This window comes from Aquila chrysaetos, chromosome 14, assembly GCF_900496995.4.
Source record: "Aquila chrysaetos chrysaetos chromosome 14, bAquChr1.4, whole genome shotgun sequence".
In the NCBI taxonomy this organism is placed as follows: Eukaryota; Metazoa; Chordata; class Aves; order Accipitriformes; family Accipitridae; genus Aquila; species Aquila chrysaetos.
The window spans coordinates 29,615,314-29,634,910 of NC_044017.1; the positions used below are offsets into that span (position 1 = coordinate 29,615,314).

Sequence of the window (19,597 nt, forward strand, 5' to 3'; positions counted from 1 at the left end):
TGCACATAATGATCAGATATTATTAAAATGTCAGGTAGCTCTGGGCATTGAAGAACTGTCTCCCTGTGGAGCTCATATGAAATTTAAAGTCAAAAAACTTTTGTGATTTGCTGAGTGGGTGGCTGAATGGGTTTTATCATTGTGTCTCAGAGTTCTCTCTTCTCCTCCCTCAGATGACGGGAATTCACTCCAATCAAAAGCCAAGGTACGATGTCACTCTGACACTTTTAATTAGGGACAAGGGAAGTGGTGTGACTTCTTGCTGCACATTAACAAAGGGGTTATTGCTACAGCCTAGATCTGCTTCAGGTAGCACACTCTGTGTCAGAATATACCTCGGTCTGCTGTAGCCGTTTGCTCCCCGTAGGGTTAGATCGTGGCTGAAACAGCAGAGCCTGTGATCCAGCCAGCAGAGAGATCTGCACTGTGCTAATGAAACTCTAATCCTGTCCTCTAACATGCCGAACCAGGGCTGGGGCGGCGAAGGGGGGAACTCAGGGGGACCCGATCTATCAGTGTGTAAGAACTTCTGAAGGCTGTGCAGGATCTTTGATAACATGGTCCTAAACAGCCAGTTAAACTCCTGTTATTTTTCAGGCCTCGTGGTATTGAATTCATGAGGTGGTCATTCCTCATGCCTGCCACGGTAAGTAGGAAAGCTGCTGATCTGCGAACAGTCATAGCTGCTTGAATTTATCATACTCCACATGCCTTAAATTGAAGGAAATGAGATGAAATGAGTGATGGAAGGGCTACAAATAAATGCCTGGAATGGAAAAGGCAGGGAGTAGAGAGAGGCACGGCCACTCCTCACCCCCTGGTCCTGGCCCTGCCAGGACAGAAGAACGTGAATACGGACAGTAAATGTAATCCCCGGGGGCTTTACAACCTGCTCCGATCAGGGTACAGGGTCCTTGCACCTTTTTCTAATGCCATAACACACCCATGATGAGAAATCAAACCGCACATCTCTCTCCTCCTCAAGGGGCTATCCTCATCCCTGCACTGCACTCCTGCTTGTTCTCCTTAGACTATTAACTGCATTTGTTAAATGAATTAGCTGAGCGAATACAATCTTGCAAAAGGGAGCAGAGGTTCTGCAGAGCGCACGTAGCCCGTGCTCTTTTTGGGAAATGCAGCTTTGAACCTTCTCAGGTGGAAGAGAGAAGCCAACCTCAACTTCTGGCATCCCCTGCGGGGGACGTCACCCCTGAACTCTCGGGTACGGAAAGGGTGCCAGCACCCTCTCCCTACCCTCAAACGCACACCGCTGTCATCGCCTCAATTTTTGCAGTGCCCCCTCACTCCCGTGTGCTCCAGAAATACCTGCTGCAAGGCCAGAGGACCCCAGCGAAGGCAAGGAAGCTACTCGGCGACTCACGTCAGCTTGCCGAGGCTGAGGTTCACAGCTTACAAACCTGGGAAGCTCGAATAGAAAAGAAACACGCATTTCCTGACCTGTGCAAGCCCTGCCCTGGGGTTTTCTGGCCAGTAACTTTAGGCCCAAATTGCTCTTATATTAGCCACGTTGAGCACATTTTTATCACAAGCCTGTGTTGTTCTGGGAAGAGCAAGCCTTTTGAAGGTGGTCTAGCAAGGAAATGGCTGTTGCATTCACAAGGAAGTGAAGGAAAACCATCACCAATCACTTGGGATCGTCGCCAATAAAGGTGACCAACTCTTGTCCCGTGGTCCTGAACCACTGGGACGATTTGAGCAGGCATTGCACTCTTCTAGTTCCCTCTCCTCTCTTTGTGTTCAAGGGCTCTTTTCATCTCACCTGGCTCGATGTGAGGCGGTCACGCAGCACCGAGGTTCCCCATCCTATGGCAGGTGTGTATAAACACGTACACTGACATGGGACGTTCACAGCAGGTACCCTTGGATGCTTCCATTAAAGGTTTGCATAGTGAAGTACATGAACGGCACTCTGATGAGTTTGATGGAATTACAGACTTCTCCAAAAATTGAAGGGGGTTAGCTTTTTAAATCTTTGCCCGGCTTGTTGCAAAAATGAGCCTCATTTAAGAGCTGTCTTTACTTGTCTTTGGTAAAATTCTTCAGTGATTAACCACACTATGTGAGAAGAGAAGACTAGGGTGTAGTTAGGAATAACATCACTGAGTGTAGCATAAAATGAGCAATTTAGTAAAATGGTTGCAATATTTCAGCCTGGGTATACTCCTCCTCAGAGTCAGGGTTCATCTGGTAACTGTTTGAAAAGCAGATACGGAGGGGGAAAATTAAAGGAAGAATCAACATCAAATGTAAGATGCTTGGTTGAACTTGAGAAATGCTCTGATAACAGCTTCAACCATTCGAATGGAAAAATGCATCCCTACTTAATATTATTGATTTCACGTCTGGAGAAAAACCCACGGAATATTGTGTTCAAGCTGCTGGAGATGCTAACTGGAGGCAGACAGACAAATGAGGTCAAAGTCATTACTTTGTTCAAACAATGAAACTCACATAGAACAAAAAGCTGGTAAAAACACTTGTGGTGACATCCGTTTCACCCTCTGAAATATATTCATTTTATTATGCTTTGATGATAATGAAGTAACCCTAAAAGTCTTTTGGTGAAATCCTGGCTTTTTAACCTGATGGGAATTTAATTATTGACTTCAACAGAGTCAGGACTTTACCACGCAATTGCAATCTGGACATTCAAAATGCTTCTGCGACCATGACCCATCTCTTGCTTTGGTCTGAACTTGGAGGACTGATACTCTTGACTACCATTTTATGGCACTTTTACAAAGGGTAGGAGTTATTCACAGGAGCTATCTAAGGAAGGCAGATAGCTGTCAAGGGAGAGCACCAAACTCCTGGAGGAAGATCACTGAGTACTTCTAAAATGAGGCTTGTGTAAAAAAATCTCCCTTTCTCCACTAACAACAGAGGGATACCATGGATGTTGACCTTCCCACCCCCAAAACAGGGATATATTCACCCAGGCTATATAACTGTATTTGCATGCAGTGCCCTATGTATACAGCAGTGAGCAAAAGCAGATCTTTGACCAAAACACAGAATTAACCTATATCCGAGAGGCTCCACGGAAAGCCACTGAACTTACAGAAACAGTGGAAGAATAAATGGCATTTATAGCGTTAGCCACAAAACACGCGATTAGCATTTTCAGTTTGCACAATGTTCTCTACTCGAGCACACCTCCCAAGAAAGCTTTTTTTTTCACATTGGGACTAATCAGGTCCCAAGGGTCTGGGAACATCCTGGAAGAAGATTATATCTGAAATTATAATTGTCCATTGGCCATTATTTTCTCTTCAGTTAAGACAGAGATGTGAATTAAATATCGTTATATGCAGCAATGAAGAGGAAATTAAAAGGGGCCCAGATTAGAAGCAAGAAGTAATCTCTTCCTAACTGCAGGGCTGAAGGAAATGAACGCTCAGTGACAGCACCTCTGGCACTCCTGGGTGTTGAAGTCTCTGTTAACACCAGGCCAGGATTTTGGGCTTTATGTACCACTTGAGCCTGACATTTGGCCTTTCCTGACACCAAGTATAGCTGGGAAATGTCAACAGCCATAACAAATATTACTGCATGTACTTGGCAAGTCACTCATGAAACACCCTTATGACTGTTCACAGAGCCTTGTAAGATGGTTTTGCTTTCTGGAAATAACAGACGTACAGGCAATACACTAAAATTTCGGTGTCCCCCCCCCCCCCCCCCCCCCCGATTTGTGTTTGAACTGCCATGGCAGGGAGGGTAACATTGCAATTGCTCCAGCCTCTTAGTTAACTGTGCTCAATTCTCCTGCAAAAACAAGAGAAAAAACTGAAGATTGGTCCATTTATAGGTTGGGAACATTTCAGGAAGGATGTTTTTCTTTTTCCAAAGCTGTCCAAATCCCTGTTTCCCTTTCAGGATGGTGTCATATAATGGAAATGTAGAAGACACACCAGGATAGGTCTAAGTATATATCTTCATCTATCTGTATCTGCTTTTGTTAAGAAAAATATTTCCATGTTTTATTTTAAGAAACAGTATTTTCTAATGTAAAATATGATGCAGACCCGTGCCATCAGCAGAAAGCCTGAGGACTGCAGAAAATAATCTTTTTAAGATTACAGTATGGGCTCTCTTGATGTGTATGCAGTGTGCCTGAAGTTTCTACTGTCCTTCCTAGGAGCCTGATTTTCTGCAAAGTAATCTAAATAAATATGCCATAGTGTGAAGATTAGATTGTGTGTTCAGTGTATAGACATACATTGCCATTTTTCCTTACCAACACCTCCCACTATTGCTCAGCATGTAAAGGTATTTCATTTGCTGAATTCAACCTGTCAACTGTAACAAATATGTCCTAATCCCATTATATGCATCACAGTTCACTAACAACCACGTAGGAGCCACCAAGCCTTTTTCTCTTTGATCATCGCAGATTTGCACACTGGCCAAGGGCAAGAACCATGAAGTCTGCTGAGAACAGATGTGGAGAGACAACCTGCAAGGCTCAACACCTGAGCACTACATATTTGATATAAATGACAATTGTTTAAAAGGTACCTCAACTTCCATTTGACAAAGTTCATTACTGTAACAAATGCTTTAACATCAGTTCTTTCCCTCTATTTCTCTATTTCCATTTGTGCTGCTGTGCTTTCTGTATTTCATGGTGGCATAATTGTTGAATACATGGCTGCAACTGTGACTCGGGAATTGTAGCTGTCTGGTCTCCCTTTTCACCATTAATTTAGCTATTGACTTCTTTTCTTAGGAGTCTAATATTGCTATGAGATCATCATGGGAAAAGGTCATGGAAAAGAGGGGCAGAAAATAGAGTTTCTATCCTATGGAAAATTCAGGCATTTGAACAATTCCTACAATTACGAACTGGAGCAAAATATTACATTTTTAAAAATTTACCATTAACCAAAGACTCTGAAATCTTTGTTTTAGATATCTGGGAATAATGTACTGAAACACTCTCTTTATGCAATTGGAATGTTTCATTTTTAATGTTATTTCAAACTTTATATTATATAAAAATAAAACTTTCAGGCTTTTCTGTTTTATCCAGTTACATATGAGCCAGAAAGATAAAAGTTGAAGCATTTAGGTAATTTTCTTTTAAAACATTTCAGTCCTGCAAAACATTGTTTCATCCATATTTTTGGAGAGGAAGCAAGTTCCTTTAGAAAGTTTCTAAGTCTTACATTTCTAAATTCTTCTAGGAAACCTCAAACCAGCTGTTGTACAAAGTCAAGTTTTTAGGTAGCAAATGGGAGCATTTCAAGATCGTCGGTGGATTAATGTCTTTATTTTGGTTTGCAAACAGAATCTTTCAAAGGGTCAATGAGACGCTGTGCAGACAGACTGCAACTGCAGATTTGTTGGAGCTATCAGACAATATTGAATGTCTCCTGTCCAAATGCTGAGAGCTATGAGGCTCTATCGACTTCACTGCGGAAACAGACCACAATGAATGAGATTCAAGAAAGGATTAAAAAAGAGAGGACAACCTTTTCTTATCACAAAGCAGTCCAGAAAATTTGAGCCTTCCATTCAGGTTTAAAATAAAACCGCTTTCCTGGCTGTGCCATTAGACAACACATTGACTAAAATAGATGTTAAAATATATTAGTGTTCAGACTGCTGCTAGTTCTCTTGGCTAGGAGGAAGATATAGAATATAATCAGGTTTAATTTTCGTATGTTTATGACAAAGCACAAAGCTGCATGGTTTGGATGACAAACATAGCAGGAAAGTTTTCCTTTTTTCTCTCTCCCCTTATGCAAATTGCTGTTTTGACTGCAATCATTAAGGGAATAACAGAAGCATTTTTTTTGGCAGCAGGTTTTAAAAAACATGACCTTAACAAGTCCTTTAACGATTTGGGACAAAATAATGACTCAATGAATTAATGTAGTCCTCTTGTGCAAATGAGCTGTTTCCAAATTACACACGTATACGAATCACTTCACTCAGAACTGAAATATGGCCAGACTTGCTCAGCTGCAAGGTGGCAGCCACAGAGACAAACAGTATAACTTTGTACCTTGAGTAATCCTGGACAGGACACTAAGGCAAAGCATTTCTCTTGCAGTCGTTTCCATGGTATCTTTAACACCCACATACAGCAAGTAGGACATTGGTTGTTAAAGTCTCATCCAAATAAATCCTACAAAGTAAATTGCATGGAACCCAATTTATCTACCTCGAAATGAAGTTTGCTGGGATTTGAACCTGTGGGTTCAGGAAAAAAAACCAGGCACTTCAAACCTGATGTGCAAATCATTCAGCCATTCTATCATCAGCTTTAAGACATAAATAGTAAATTTGAGACCATACGCATGCATAGATACATATATCTCTAAATCTATACGTAGATAGCTGTACCTACATTTGCCTGAGATTCATCATGCCCATTGATTTCTGCTAATTCCTTGGCGCTTTTTAACTGCAAAAAGTGAACAAAAAACAAAAGAGAACAAAACAAGCACATTACTTGAGTATTTCACACAGTTATCTTTGATTTATTTGAAGGAGCATTTTATAAAGCTTCCAATGAGAAAAACAGATGGAGCATATAATTCTAATGAGGTTTTGCTCAAACCATTTTGAAACCAACATACTTAAGGCTTGATAGGTTGGCAAAAAAAAAAAAAAAAAAGAGAAAAGAAAATAATAAGACTGGGTCATTATTTTTTAAATAATAAGATTAGAAAGTAGTTTCAAGGCATAAAAAGTGTACAGAATTGGCTCTCAAGAATAATAAACGATTTCATTTCCCATTCTTGTTGCTATTAATTTAAACTTTACAATATTTGCAAGTTGCCACTAGCTAAATAGTGTTTTGCTAATGATTACTTTTGAATGATATATTTTGAGCTGTTTAAGATGCCAAAGTGCTACTATACGTTTCCTTCCTGAGGAAGCATCTAAATAACTGACATGGCTCCCGGGTATGACGGAAAAGGAGGTGAAGAGAAGAACCACTCTTTTATTTAACCAGTGCCAGGAAGAACTGAGAAGACACTGCCAATTCCAAATATATGATCAGAACTAAAACTTTTCTTTTTCCTCCTGAATCAGCTTTTTGGGGAAAATCCGGGATTACGTTGGGGATTGTAAAACCACTCCCAAGAGATTTAAGGAATGTCCTTGCTCATGTCTCCAGCCACAGCGAAATGCGCAGCCGTTCATCCTGTGACTGAGCAAACACAGAAAGGAGGAGACACCGCAGCTCTCCTGAGCCTATAAGCCGTGGAGCCTTGTACACTTAAATGAAGCGCTCAGAACCATTTACCCTATGGGTAAATCTCTGGTGAGTCATGCTTTTATTCTAACTTAATTCAGAGTTGCTATCTGGGATGGGGGGAGATGGGGAACAATAAACAGAGCTTTCCTCTGCATTCCTTGTTTTTTGCCAAGGAAGCTGGTGTTGATGTCACTGTTGATGATACAGCCGTGATCCGGAATGACAACAGTCCTAAAACGCAGGTGAAATGGAACACTACTATGTTTTGATTAGGTGTCTGACTCAGAAGCGTTGGCGGACTACCCCCTAGGGCGGCTACGTTACCTCCATCATCTTTTTGCCGCGTGGCACCCACAGTTAAACTGCATGTGATTCAGTTCCCGGCTTCTCACAGTTTCCAATCTGACAAGGCAAGCGGGCCGTGGTCTCTGCATACCTTATTATGCAGGGCTGTAAACTGCACCGGCTCAGGAACTGCTGCTCAAGCCACTAAACCAGTCCTGACGGAGAGGGAAGGGGGCAGCAATCCCTGATAAGGTGGTACAAAGGATAGCTGGGGACTGCAAATTCATCAGGTCTCCTGGTTCAATTCACTGATGCTCATCTTTCAATACCCTCAAAAAATCTGCAATTTATACTGACAGCAGGGTGAATGCATTTCCAATGAATGCTACATGTTTTCCCTGTACTGAAAAAATAACCATTCTGTGAAACCACCTCACTGTGAGGATGGCTGGTAGGAACGAGCCGAGACGGCTACTTCCAGCCAAGCACCAGAATCAGGTATTTCTGCATCACGGTGCGACTGAAAGAGCCGTTTCCTGATTCTGCCAGTTCGTCATTATAGAAATTCACCTCACGTGAGCAGTTCTGTTGAGTTCAGCTGAATTACTCATCTGAATACGAGGTCAGGAGAGCGTGCTCGGGTATGTAAAACTGCTCCGCACGCTAATGCCACGTCCTGAGCGCTCGAGGAGTGCTGTTCATTACTTACCTTTCACCTTCCTTTTCCAGGTTGATAAAGTGCCGTCACCCCTTGGTGACTGCCGGCTCCTTGGGCAATGCTCCGCATGCGTTCTGCTGGTGACACACCACTCCTCCGTCAGCCACATGCGTGTTTGACGGGAGAGTGAGCTCAGCCTCTGGCCTACGTTGGTCTGGAAGGATTTCACTCCACCATGGTTTCCCACCACCATCGCCCTGGAGTGCTCCACCGGTTAATCTAATGCAGATGGGATGCTTGAGCCTTTCCATCTCTTTTATTGCATGCCATGCTCTGAAAAGGATGCCAGAGCTCAGGCGAGAAGGTGCTAGCATCCACATCTATCCCAGGACTACTGCAGTAGGAGGTGGAGGTGAACCAGTGGAGACAACGGTGGAAAACTTAGGGGTAGAAAATGTGCAGCTACATTCCCGCAGGCTAAAGGGGTAAAGTCCCTTTTTTCCAATATTGTTTTTTTCTAAATTAAAATTCAAATTATATTCTTCTCTCATATCTTAAATACTGAAATGTTGGAATAGGAACCTTAGAAAAACATACAATATTGGAAAAACAGGACCTGCCTTACCCCCTAGACCGGCTCCATCGCAGGTCGGTGGCGAGTGTGATGTTACCAGCAGAGAGTATGCTAAGGCAACACACTGAACTAGTGCCAGTAACAGCCAAGGGCCTACCTGAAAGGAAAGGAGAAGGGTTGAGGAGATAGAAGTCTCTGATATGTCTAATGCCATGCTGGGGTAGGTCTGACTCAAACCAGTGGGCGTGAATCCCTCTGACAACCAGAGCTGGAGGCCACGGGCCACATCTGATCCGGAAGCCTTTTGGGTCCAGTAACGCAATATGGTGCACAAGCAAAGGGGACTTCTGTAAGAGACTGAATTGTTATCTTGAACCATTTGCCTCAAAGATTGTTAGGTGTGAGGGACTGGGCTGTCATCAAGGAACTGTGAACTGCTTATCTCGAGCCCTTTGTCTCTAAGATGGCCTGTTTAAGCAGGACACTCCTCTGTCCATAAGGATGATTACCAGGCCATTGAGGCATCCAGGGGAGGAAACGGGCTGGACCTGATCTGGTGTTGATCACGCGAAGGTCATGTGATAGAGGAAACCTGCAGCGCATGACATCATCGAAATATGCCCTATAAAAACCCATAGAGACAAGCTGTGGGGGCCTTTTTCACCACCAAAGAATTGAAGATTGAGGACCAACAGGAGGCCGCTGGATCCGTGGTGGTGACCGTCCTTGCAACTCCCACCATCAACTGCTTGCCTGAGGACCAACAGGACGCCGCTGGATCCATGGTGTTGACTATACTAGCAATCCTATCCTGACTGCTTGCTTAATTTCTACCTTTTCTTCCATTCTATCCTATCGCCACCATTTTCCACTTTTGATACTTTTGATAATAAAAGCTTTTTTGACTATACTGCATTTGACCTCGTTTGTGTCTTAATCTCGCTCTTGGGATCATATCGAAACTTTCCCTGACATTGGATTGGGACAACTTCTCCTAGCAGGGTGTCCCAACCTGGACGCGGCTGGGTTGGTGCAAGTGGATCGGCGGGAGATGTGCTGAGCCAGCAGACGTGCTCAGACACGGCCGCACGTCTCCGTGCAAAGACGCCCGTGGTGAGGCAAGGCGGGAGCCCTCTGCCAGCTTGAGATGAAAAGGCAGATTTCAGCAAACGTATCACAAAGAAAAGCCATACAATCAAGGCGGGAGCCCGGTGCTATTTGTTTTTGAAAGAAACGTTCATATTGACCCTGCCAGATGATTTTCAATAGCCGTTGTGGATGAAACACACAGATGAGCTGTGGTGCTTGTAGAGGAAAGCTGTGAGCCTTGGCAAGTGGGGGTCATTACTGCTCGGGCTTCTGCTGTTCTGGAAGGTTTTGGAACTGGTTCAGGTTTGTTGGAGAAGCACACTGGCTGCGTAGCACTCCTTAGGAATTCCAGCTACTTACAGTCTTGGCCTTAGGCATGTTTCAGAGCTAATTCTCAAAAGAAAAGCAGATCCATCCTGCCTTTCTTCCAGCTACTGTTTCGTCTGTCTGCCTAGCATGAGTGCACATTTGATTTGCAATTAGGAGGAGTCTGCAGAGATTCAAAAGTCTGCCCTGGTGGTCCCTACTGGGGCCTAGCATTGTAAGATCTTCTTATATGTTTTTGCAGCATTTAATTGCTACCAAGACGTACAATAACTTCATGCAATTTCATTTTTTTCTTTTTTAAGTATTTTATAAGGCTATACCTTGACTGCCATGTAAAAATGGAAATGAGATGCAATTAACTCAAGAGATCCAGTGGATTGTGTTTATAAAGATTCTGTCATTACCAAATCCATTCTTCCTCATGGTGTTTTGTATAATATACTCTTGCATCATCTCTCATTTAGAAGATTATCTCTGTAACCATAAGTGCTAAGTCCAGAATCTAAATTATTAGTTTCTAGAATATATTTGTCACTAGATATTTCAAAGACAAATGTTAAATGTGAAACAATGCCACAGCTTTCATTAATGGTCATTTAAAAGATCTGAAATGAGCATAATTTACTTTTCCCAATATGTACATCAAATATATAAACCTGTCTTCAAACATATTCAGACATACATGCTGAAAAATCTTGACCATAAGGATCATCAGAATTTTGAATCTCTGCCTCTAAGCAATTCAGATCCCACAGTCTTTAAACTGCAAATACTTAACCAAGCCACTAAATATTTCAGCTCAAAGTTTATATAGAAAGGACTGAAATAAGGTCTCAAAGCAGAGACTGTGCCTGTGCAGCACAGGTGGGGATTTGTGATTTCAGTGTGTCCAAGCCACGTGGTCTATACAGACAACGTTTATTTATGCACACTGTGCTTGCACACAATGCACTGTTTTATCTCCAGATTTACAGATTTAGCACCAGGTTTTCTTTTTGCTTGGTAACTATCCATCTTACCATGCTTATAAAACAATACTATCACATGTCCTTCTCAGTGTCATAGAACACTTCTTACTATCAAAGAAGGTGTGATAAGCAGATTTACAGATGTTTGCTTCTCACTGCTTAAATAAGTGCATTGATAACTACTTTTTTAATGCCATTATGATAAACTTCCTTGTATACTCACATCTGCACGAATAACACAGGAGATGCCAAGCTCTTTTTTTTCAATACTAGTCTTAAAAGAGCTGTTTTGTTTCATGTATATTTAACCCTCCCAATATTTTTTTTTAATTCAGATCAAAAACACACATCACTGATATCTATGTAGAATAACGTAAGAGGAAATGTTACTCAAGACGTGAAATTCAAACTTGGATAGTATAAAATAAGGGTCCCTTTTCACTCTGTTTTCTCAAACTCTCGTGTTAGCCTCAGCTGCGTTCACAAATGCTAATCAGAGCAGACACACAGGCCACATAAGGTTATGTCTTGCTCACAGCATATTCTGTGGTCAGACTCCTATGGATACTGGAGGTGAAGCCACGAGTCCTCCGTCCCCTTAGCATGCCTAAGCCAGCATTTTTCTCCCACCAGAAACACTCACCTGTTCCTGCAGGACTTTAAGCATCGCTTGTGTATGTGTTTGCTCTTCCTTGGCTTGCTCCAGTTCGGATTTTTTGTTATTTAATTCTTCCTGTATGCTCAGCAATTGCTGCACAAACCAAAGAAGTTTCTGGTTAGCATTGTCTGGATCCAAAGCGGTTTTAAATCCTCAGTTTGATAAATCCTCATTTCAAACAATGCTTTGCAGTCTGCTCCTACATTTATTATTGTTGCATAATCTGCTGCGTCTAAATGGACCAGAGGTAAATTATTTTCATCTGCCTCTCCTTCTGCAGCAGTGCTCCACGAGTAATGCATCTGTTAATGTGTGTTAAGCTATTTGTTACATTAAAGTAGAAACTCCCGGTACAGTATATCACCCACAGAACGACTGTCACATTCATCTGAACCAAAATCTTATTTGTAGAAGTATATGCGGTGGTTTTAATAATACTAGGGTAAACACTATGGTACATAAATAATTGAAAAGCTCAGCCCTTTAATATAATTAGTCATTGGCCCACAGCCATTTTCATTCTATGCAAAGCAATATTCTGGAAAGCTTTCACACTGAGTTGCCAAGAAGACAAAAGCTTCCTTTTTTTTCCCTTGTGCTGTGATATTTTATTAGATCAGGAAGACTGACACCCTACAATCAATGTATCAGCCAGGAAGACTGCTGATCTGAACTGTCAAAACAAAAACGTATGACCAAAACCTATTTCTATGAAGAGAATTCTGGGATGTAGGGACACCTTTAAAAGCCCACGTCCCCTGGTCTTGGCTAGCTTTAGGTTCTGCATGGATTTATTGTGACTGTCAAGAGCAGGTCAGTAGATTTCATTAACTCTGAAATAATTATATATTTTTATATTGATGCGATGAACGTTAGACACTGCTGAAGAGCAAAAGGAGACAAACACGAGATTAAAAAGGAGTTTATGGTGCTTTCCCTTAATGATCGAGAAAGGAAACTATGATTTGCTGGGGCAACATATTGCTTGTAAGCACACTCCTTTTTAAGGACTACTTGAACGAGGAATTGCTTTACTAACCTGCGTTACTGATCTAACCATGTGTCTAAGCATCTAAAGCTTAGTTTATGTTTGTGCTTAGGACCGGTAACTCTGACTAAAACCAATGTTGCAGATGTTCAGCATCTTGGTAAGTTACAGATAGCAAACCTAGAAATAGTCCCTGGCCTTGTTCCACTGCACTGGAAGTCCCAGACATCAAAGGACTTGGCACCAGTATTGTTTTCAGAGCTGCTTGGAAACAGATGACATTTCAGGGACTGATGGAGTTATTGGTAGCCTATTTCTGTTGTAAGTGAACACCAGTATGATGGATTAATTCAGCCACTGAAGTAAAAATACATGTGGGTATATGTCTGATTATCTCTCACACGCTCTACAGTCCAGCTGGGTTAGCTTTTTGATGGATCTCGCCGCCTGGACTGCTCCCTGGGAGCCTTCGAGAGACATTCAGGTATGTGTGTTCACTCTACCACAGTACAAGAGCATTTCAAATCTCAAGATTTTACACGAAATAACAAGGTCTCGTCCACTGAGGCTCTTGCCCAACCAACTTTTGTGTGGGAAGCTCCACTTCAGCATTTCCTGACCAGGGATGGACTGCCACCTCAGGCCTGTGTTCATCTTGCCTGTTGGGTACTACTCCCTACATTTTCGGAAGATACACTGAATTTGTGTATACTGCCATATGTCACACACTGATACCCATTCAGGTCCTTAGCACTGTTATACCCTTCCAGACATTTCATAACTTTTTAGCCCAGAAGGCACCATTTGGTCACCTCATGTAACCTCCTGTCGTTACAGACCACTGAGCTTCACCCAGGATAGCTCTAGCTGATGTCTGCAATTTAGAAAGAAGGGACTTCAATCCTCGGAAAAGAAGCAGAGCATACAAGACACCAGAACGTTAGCATAAACCCTTTTGAGGGTCACTAGCTGAGACACCTGAGGTTTGGTAAGCGGATGTGTCACCTAATAGGGGCTGGTGAAATGTCCTCTCCTTCCCAGCTGCAACCTGTTTGACCTTACACTCCTGAACATGGCAAGGGTTGTTAAGAGAAAGGAGTCTTTGCCCCGCATCTCAGAGTCTTCTCTGAGCAGATATGTCTCACCCGTGTGGCCAGCCTCTGACGATTCAAAGGGAAGAGCCAAAACGAATGAAATGATCCTCACACAAAGCCAGGAATGCATCTAGCCAATTAGGCACTGGGGGAGGGAAGCCCTCCTTTCCATCTCCAGGCAATCAGCTGAAACCTTGAAGCATGGGATTTGATTATCACCATCTCAACACGGTGCTATGAGTACTAGGGAGTCTGAGGAGGAACTCCCAAGAGATCTTGTTTGCTCCACAGCCTCTGAAGGAAGTGAATAGCCATGCATATCCAAGGAGAACATCACCGCCATCCAGACTGCACCTTCATCCTGGTTCAGAGATTTTACTCCAGGTTCTGGGAGAAACCATAGAGCTCATCCTTCTGAACCATATAAACTCCCATTTGGAAGACCCCAAGTGAGTTTCAGTCCACCTCTGCCCCTGGAAAGCCTTTTCACTACCGAATGACTGTTACAAATGGGAAACCAAGTTCCGCTTATGGGTTGAACTTACTACGCTTCCGCCAAAACTGAAATCTCCTTCCTCATCCTACCACCCTCTCCCCATGGTTGTTCCATGGCCAAGTTTTACATACCGCAGATCAGCTCACAGACTTCCACTGTATTATTTTCACATCTTCCACTGCGATCTCCCACTGTGATTTAATCTAATTATATCCCTCTTCCTTTGATCCTGACTTCGTGTTTGAGGCAATTTTTCCAAAACTGTCCGAGCATGGGGGGAAGCGGTGTAGAAGACACTCCCTGAGAGCACGAGAGATGCTCCCCTTTCTGCACCTTTGTACTTGGCTCTGGACCAGCCAGGAACAGGAATCCCAGGAAAATATCCAACGTGCTCAGTTTCCCCGCGGTAAGAGAGTGTGCATTCTGGTTGCAGTATGAGCTGCAAAGCACTTGATATGAGATAAAACATTCCAGCAGTCTTAATTTGACTTAAGTTAAACTGTCAACTACTGCAGGCTTACTGTGTGCGCATAGGCTTATATTTGCAAAGACAGCAAATGGGTCCTATTTTCATGGGGGTGGAAAACACAGTATCTGTAACTAAGGTACCATATTCCCAGTCACACATAAGGTTTTTCATTCACAGAACTGGGACCTTTCCATCCAACCCCCAAAGATGACAGAATTCTTTAAACCTTGTAGCCATCCCCTGGGGGTTTAACCTCTTTCTTTTTCGCTCCCTCGTGTTTATCTCAAAAAGCTGCAGAACCTGCTAATTTTGCATGGGTCAGGTTCTGAAATTTCTTTTTCATGAGTGGTTGGTGCCACCACCAAGAAGTTGTAACAAGGAGTTATACCTGCTAAACAGAACATTTTTCCCTTCTAGTCTCATTTTGGAAAACGAAGAAATAGATTTGACTGAAAAAAATATCAGCCTAAGACAGACGAACAGGGTGAAAATTTTCAGCACAAACACGTGATGTTTGGCAAAATTAGAAGCAAACGGGAAGAGGATCTTAAACTGGCAGGAATGAGGCAAGTTTCATAACAGGGACTGCTGTCATGCGTGCTTATAAACAGACAGCATCTCCATAAAGATTGTGATGAATGATGCCAAGATGGTGGTATTTAATTATTCAGAATTATTTTGTTTTTCACATAATTGTGCTTATTAAAAATTGATCCTATAGATATTTCTTCTGCCCTTCAGGTTGCTTGCAAGTATACACCACAATCAATTAAAATAAAAAATGGTTCTTCTTGCTCTTAACATTTGTGCTGTCTGATACTGTTCCACCTACTTTGCCATCTCACCCAGCCTTTCTGCCAGAGCTTCCCCCCGTGCCCACCCACCCACGCAGCATTTGCTATCCTGCTTCCCACGTGTTATATCCTGCTGGCTTGTCTCACGGCTACTGCCAGCACAGCTATCGAAGTGTCCTTTCCTTCAATCTTGTCTCACCTCTCTGGCCATTTCCTTTAAGACCTGATGTCCCCAACTTTGTGGCACAGCCATGGTATTCAGACAGCGGTTCCCCGGTTCCCTCAGGTGAAGGAGGGACTTCTTGGTTACACAGCCAGGAAATACCTGGCTCATTCTTCTGCTGTCTTCCAGTGGTCCTCAACGTGCAATTCTTTGGGTCTCTGAGGGTCCCCTGCAAGTTATGCAAGGGTCTTTTCCCCGAGCCAAAATCCCAGTGTCAGGAAGCAGAAAAGCATCTCATGGTGCTCATCGCAGCTCTGAGGATCCTGGAGAGAGACACCTGCACAGCCCAGAGCTCCACCAGCAGCAGTCTGGAAGCTCAGCTGGTCTACGTGCAACCAAAACGTAGGTTGACCCCTAAGAGATGAAGCTGTGTAGCAGGTCCAGATCAGGCCGGTAGACGTCACTGATATCCTCTTACTGGCATTTCCAGAGAGGAGACAGGAAAGGAGAAAGAATTAACCTACAGGTCGTCTCTCTAGAGATCAATCACTGCATTTTAGACAAAAAAAATGCAAGACAGATTGCTTGTTTCCAGCAGCAGCTCTGGAGCTGCTCTGTATAGAAATGGTAAATATCACTCTCCAGTGTTAAGATTCATGAGGACCAAATCCTCACCGTACATAAGCAGGTAACTAATTTCTTTATATGGGGGGGAAGGGGGTGTGTGTTTTATTTTGTTTTTTTCACACATTCCCACCTCCAATGCTGAATCTCTGTCAGAGACAGTTCAGCACCGCCCATATTGCGTAGATCTCAAAAGTGCAGACAGAAAATTACCATCTTAAACCAATCTTCGCAGCTTCTGAAACATTAAATATAGATGGCATTATTGAAGCCGGCTGAATTACTCAGACTGTGTACAATGCGGTGCCAGTGTGGCCAAGAATGCTAACAACCAAACAACACACAGTGCCTTGAAATATATGAGAAGCCCTAAAGGGAAAGTAATAGCTTGCTGTTGTGTACCACTGTGCAGCCATGAAATACTCCTTCTCTTTCCTCCCCTCCTCCCCGCCCACAGTTCTTCACTGCTCCCCAGAAGGCCCTGTTACATGTCTACATTTAAATATAAATTACGGACATATCTAGAAGTGTGGTCACACACCGAGCCTAGCAGGACAGAGAAGGGTCTCAGAAGGAAAGCATGGTTTCCAGCATGAAACCATCAACTTAGTACGCTAAGAAAAGGGAGGCAGATCAGAAGAGACCGCAGGGCCTGAGGCTGTACTTAAGATACTGTAAGGCTGACAGAATAATGAAAAAGGAAAACCAGCATTTGCCACAAGTTTAGCAATTATACTGCTGAATGGTCCTGCCCCTGCTGTTTTGGTTATGGTTTTCTCTACAGCTGCTTGAAATGAAATATGAAAAGGTTACAAAGACCTTAAAGAAAGGGAAGAAAAGAAGAGCAGACAAAAGAACACCTCCGAGGTGGGAGCGCTGACTTTGAACACAGGTTGTGCAGGCATTTTCAGCAAACCCAGCCTGTTCAGCCACGGGAAGGAGGCACAGACGCTCTCTCTCATACCTGCAGTAGCTGCAGAGTGTCCAGAAAAGATCTGTGGCAAATTCTTCTGAAATGAGTATATCAGTCAAAGAGGGATGCTCTTACACAACCTAACTGAGCCAACTCAGTTGAATGGTCATCTTAGACACCTAGTGAACTCAGGCAAACTGAATTCTATTGATATAATATTTTGGGGCAGCATATTACTCTCCACTCTCTACCTACAGGGAATATATTCCTATACAGGAAAAAATGGGGAGATCTGATTCACTAGGTGCCTAAAATGAAGGCAAAAATTACGTGCCGGCTGTATCCCAACCAAGGCTGTCTTTTTCAGTCCCAATGAAATCAAGGCTTGCACACTAAACAGGAACCCCGGGAAGCAGTTCTCACTTGTGCAAAAGTGCAGCCCTTTCCCCTAGACTACACTAGAATCAGAGATCTATAAAGTATGAAATAACAGGCATTGAAAGGACTGCAGAGTTCACCTAAAAATTAAAACACTCACTTATGTTAGCAATTTCTGAGGTTTTATTCTCTTTTTTCCCCCCCCAAGTAAAACCTTGCTGTGTCTTTTGTAACTTGATTTTATAGAAAGAAAAAGAAGTTGGAGTTTGCCAAATGGAAAAGGACAAAAATCAGCAAGGAAAATTAGTGTTTCAAAATTCTTAGAGGCTGTTCGCAAATACAGAGGGGAAGGATGGTAAATATTTATTTTCAGAATCCTCCTTAGGTAGAAGGAAAAGAAATAATGAATCAAAATGAAATCTCAGGTACACAACAAATTGCAAAATAAAAATACAAATCCCTCTCCCAGTACTTCCACGGACCGTCTGGAAGAGTGTTTTTCTCTTTTTGTAAGACAGACAAGATTTCATATCACAAATGGCCAGCACATGGCAGGCTTGAATAATGAGAAAGTGACTTCCCAGCTGAGCAAATATGCATTAGTAACAAGACGCTGATGAGGCCAGACAAATCACCAAGGAAACAGGAGAATGTGAAAGACAAGTCAAAGAAGCTTTAGAAATGAGCCCTCGAGGAAGTTAGCCATGTTGCAGCAGTAAGGGCAACATACATGCCATCCTAATGGATGACAAGGCATTATTAAAACAAAGAGTATGATTGTGGATTTTTTTAAGGGAGTAAAAAGAAACACAGTGTAATAGCACAATGTTTCTCATCCCTCCCACCTCTCAGGGACTGCCTGTGTCATAGGAACTACGCAGATGGTGTTATTTGGATGGATGGGGGGTTTTGCAATGACAAAAAAGTCCAAGTCCTGACCCCCCCTGCCCTGGGCTGGTGAGGAGCTGCATGTGGATCAACAGCCCAGCTCCTGCTTGTTGGGCGTCCACCTGCAAAGTGAGTTTCCCTGATTCTTTGGCCAGAGGCAAAGACCATGCTGAACATGTTAGCTCCACAAGTTAACCGCCTCCGAGGGGGCCGGGGAGCTGGACACGCACCTGATGGGTGAGCGCGTATGGTGGCACCACTGAAGAACTCCGTCCAGCGGCTTCCTTCGGGAGATGTTTACCATTGTCCCGTCCCCCCTGCTATTAGATTGACTGCAGAGGTCCTACAGCTTTTCAGCACTTCGAGTAGGAGCAGGCAGGAGTGAACCCAAGAAATATGCCAAATGAGAAAGCAGACAGATGGACACAGACACACTGAAACTACCTAAAGGGAGGTTACAGAGAAGATGGAGTCAGGCTTTTCTTGGATAAGGGCTGAGGGTGAATAGACAAATACTCAACAAGGAACATTTCTATTACATATAAGGAAAGTATTCCACAGTGAGGGTGGCCAACTACTTGAACAAGTGCTCAGAGAAGCTGTGGACTCTCCATCTTTGGAGGTACTGAGAACATAGCTGGACAAAGTCCTGAGCAAAACTGAGACAACTCCAGAGCTGCCCCTGCTTTGAGCAGAGCTTTGGTGTATGTGACCTCCAGACGTACCTTCTAACTTATGTTCTTCTGTGATTCTAAAGAACACCTAATAGATATCAGGTAATTAATTCTCAATTTCTTTTGTTTCTATGAGGCATAGTAATTCAGTCACACCAGCTACAGGAGGCACTGTTAGGAGTTGGACAGCAGATGAAAGGAGAACATGGACAGTGCAATGAATGGCTTAAGAGCCAGTCTACAGCTTTCCTTTGTCAAGTAATTTTTAAGTATATCTCTTACTCCTCGAGAAAGACAAGTTCTCTTTGGTCAGCTATGGA

The 19,597-nt window shown here is 43.0% G+C and overlaps 1 protein-coding gene across 9 annotated transcripts in view; it reads right to left on the reverse strand.

The window, feature by feature from the left end:
- ENOX1 (ecto-NOX disulfide-thiol exchanger 1) overlaps positions 1 to 19,597 on the reverse strand; it is a 361,993-nt gene that overhangs the window by 16,342 nt on the left and 326,054 nt on the right. For 8 of the 9 annotated variants that reach the window (XM_030036518.2, XM_030036519.2, XM_030036512.2 and 5 more), the window contains 2 exons: positions 11,782 to 11,889; positions 6,380 to 6,436 (listed from right to left, as the gene is read on the reverse strand). In XM_030036518.2, coding sequence (XP_029892378.1) covers positions 6,380 to 6,436; positions 11,782 to 11,889 — 165 coding nt within the window. The remainder of the gene's footprint in view (positions 1 to 6,379; positions 6,437 to 11,781; positions 11,890 to 19,597) is intronic. The other variant, XM_030036520.2, reaches the window with a different exon arrangement.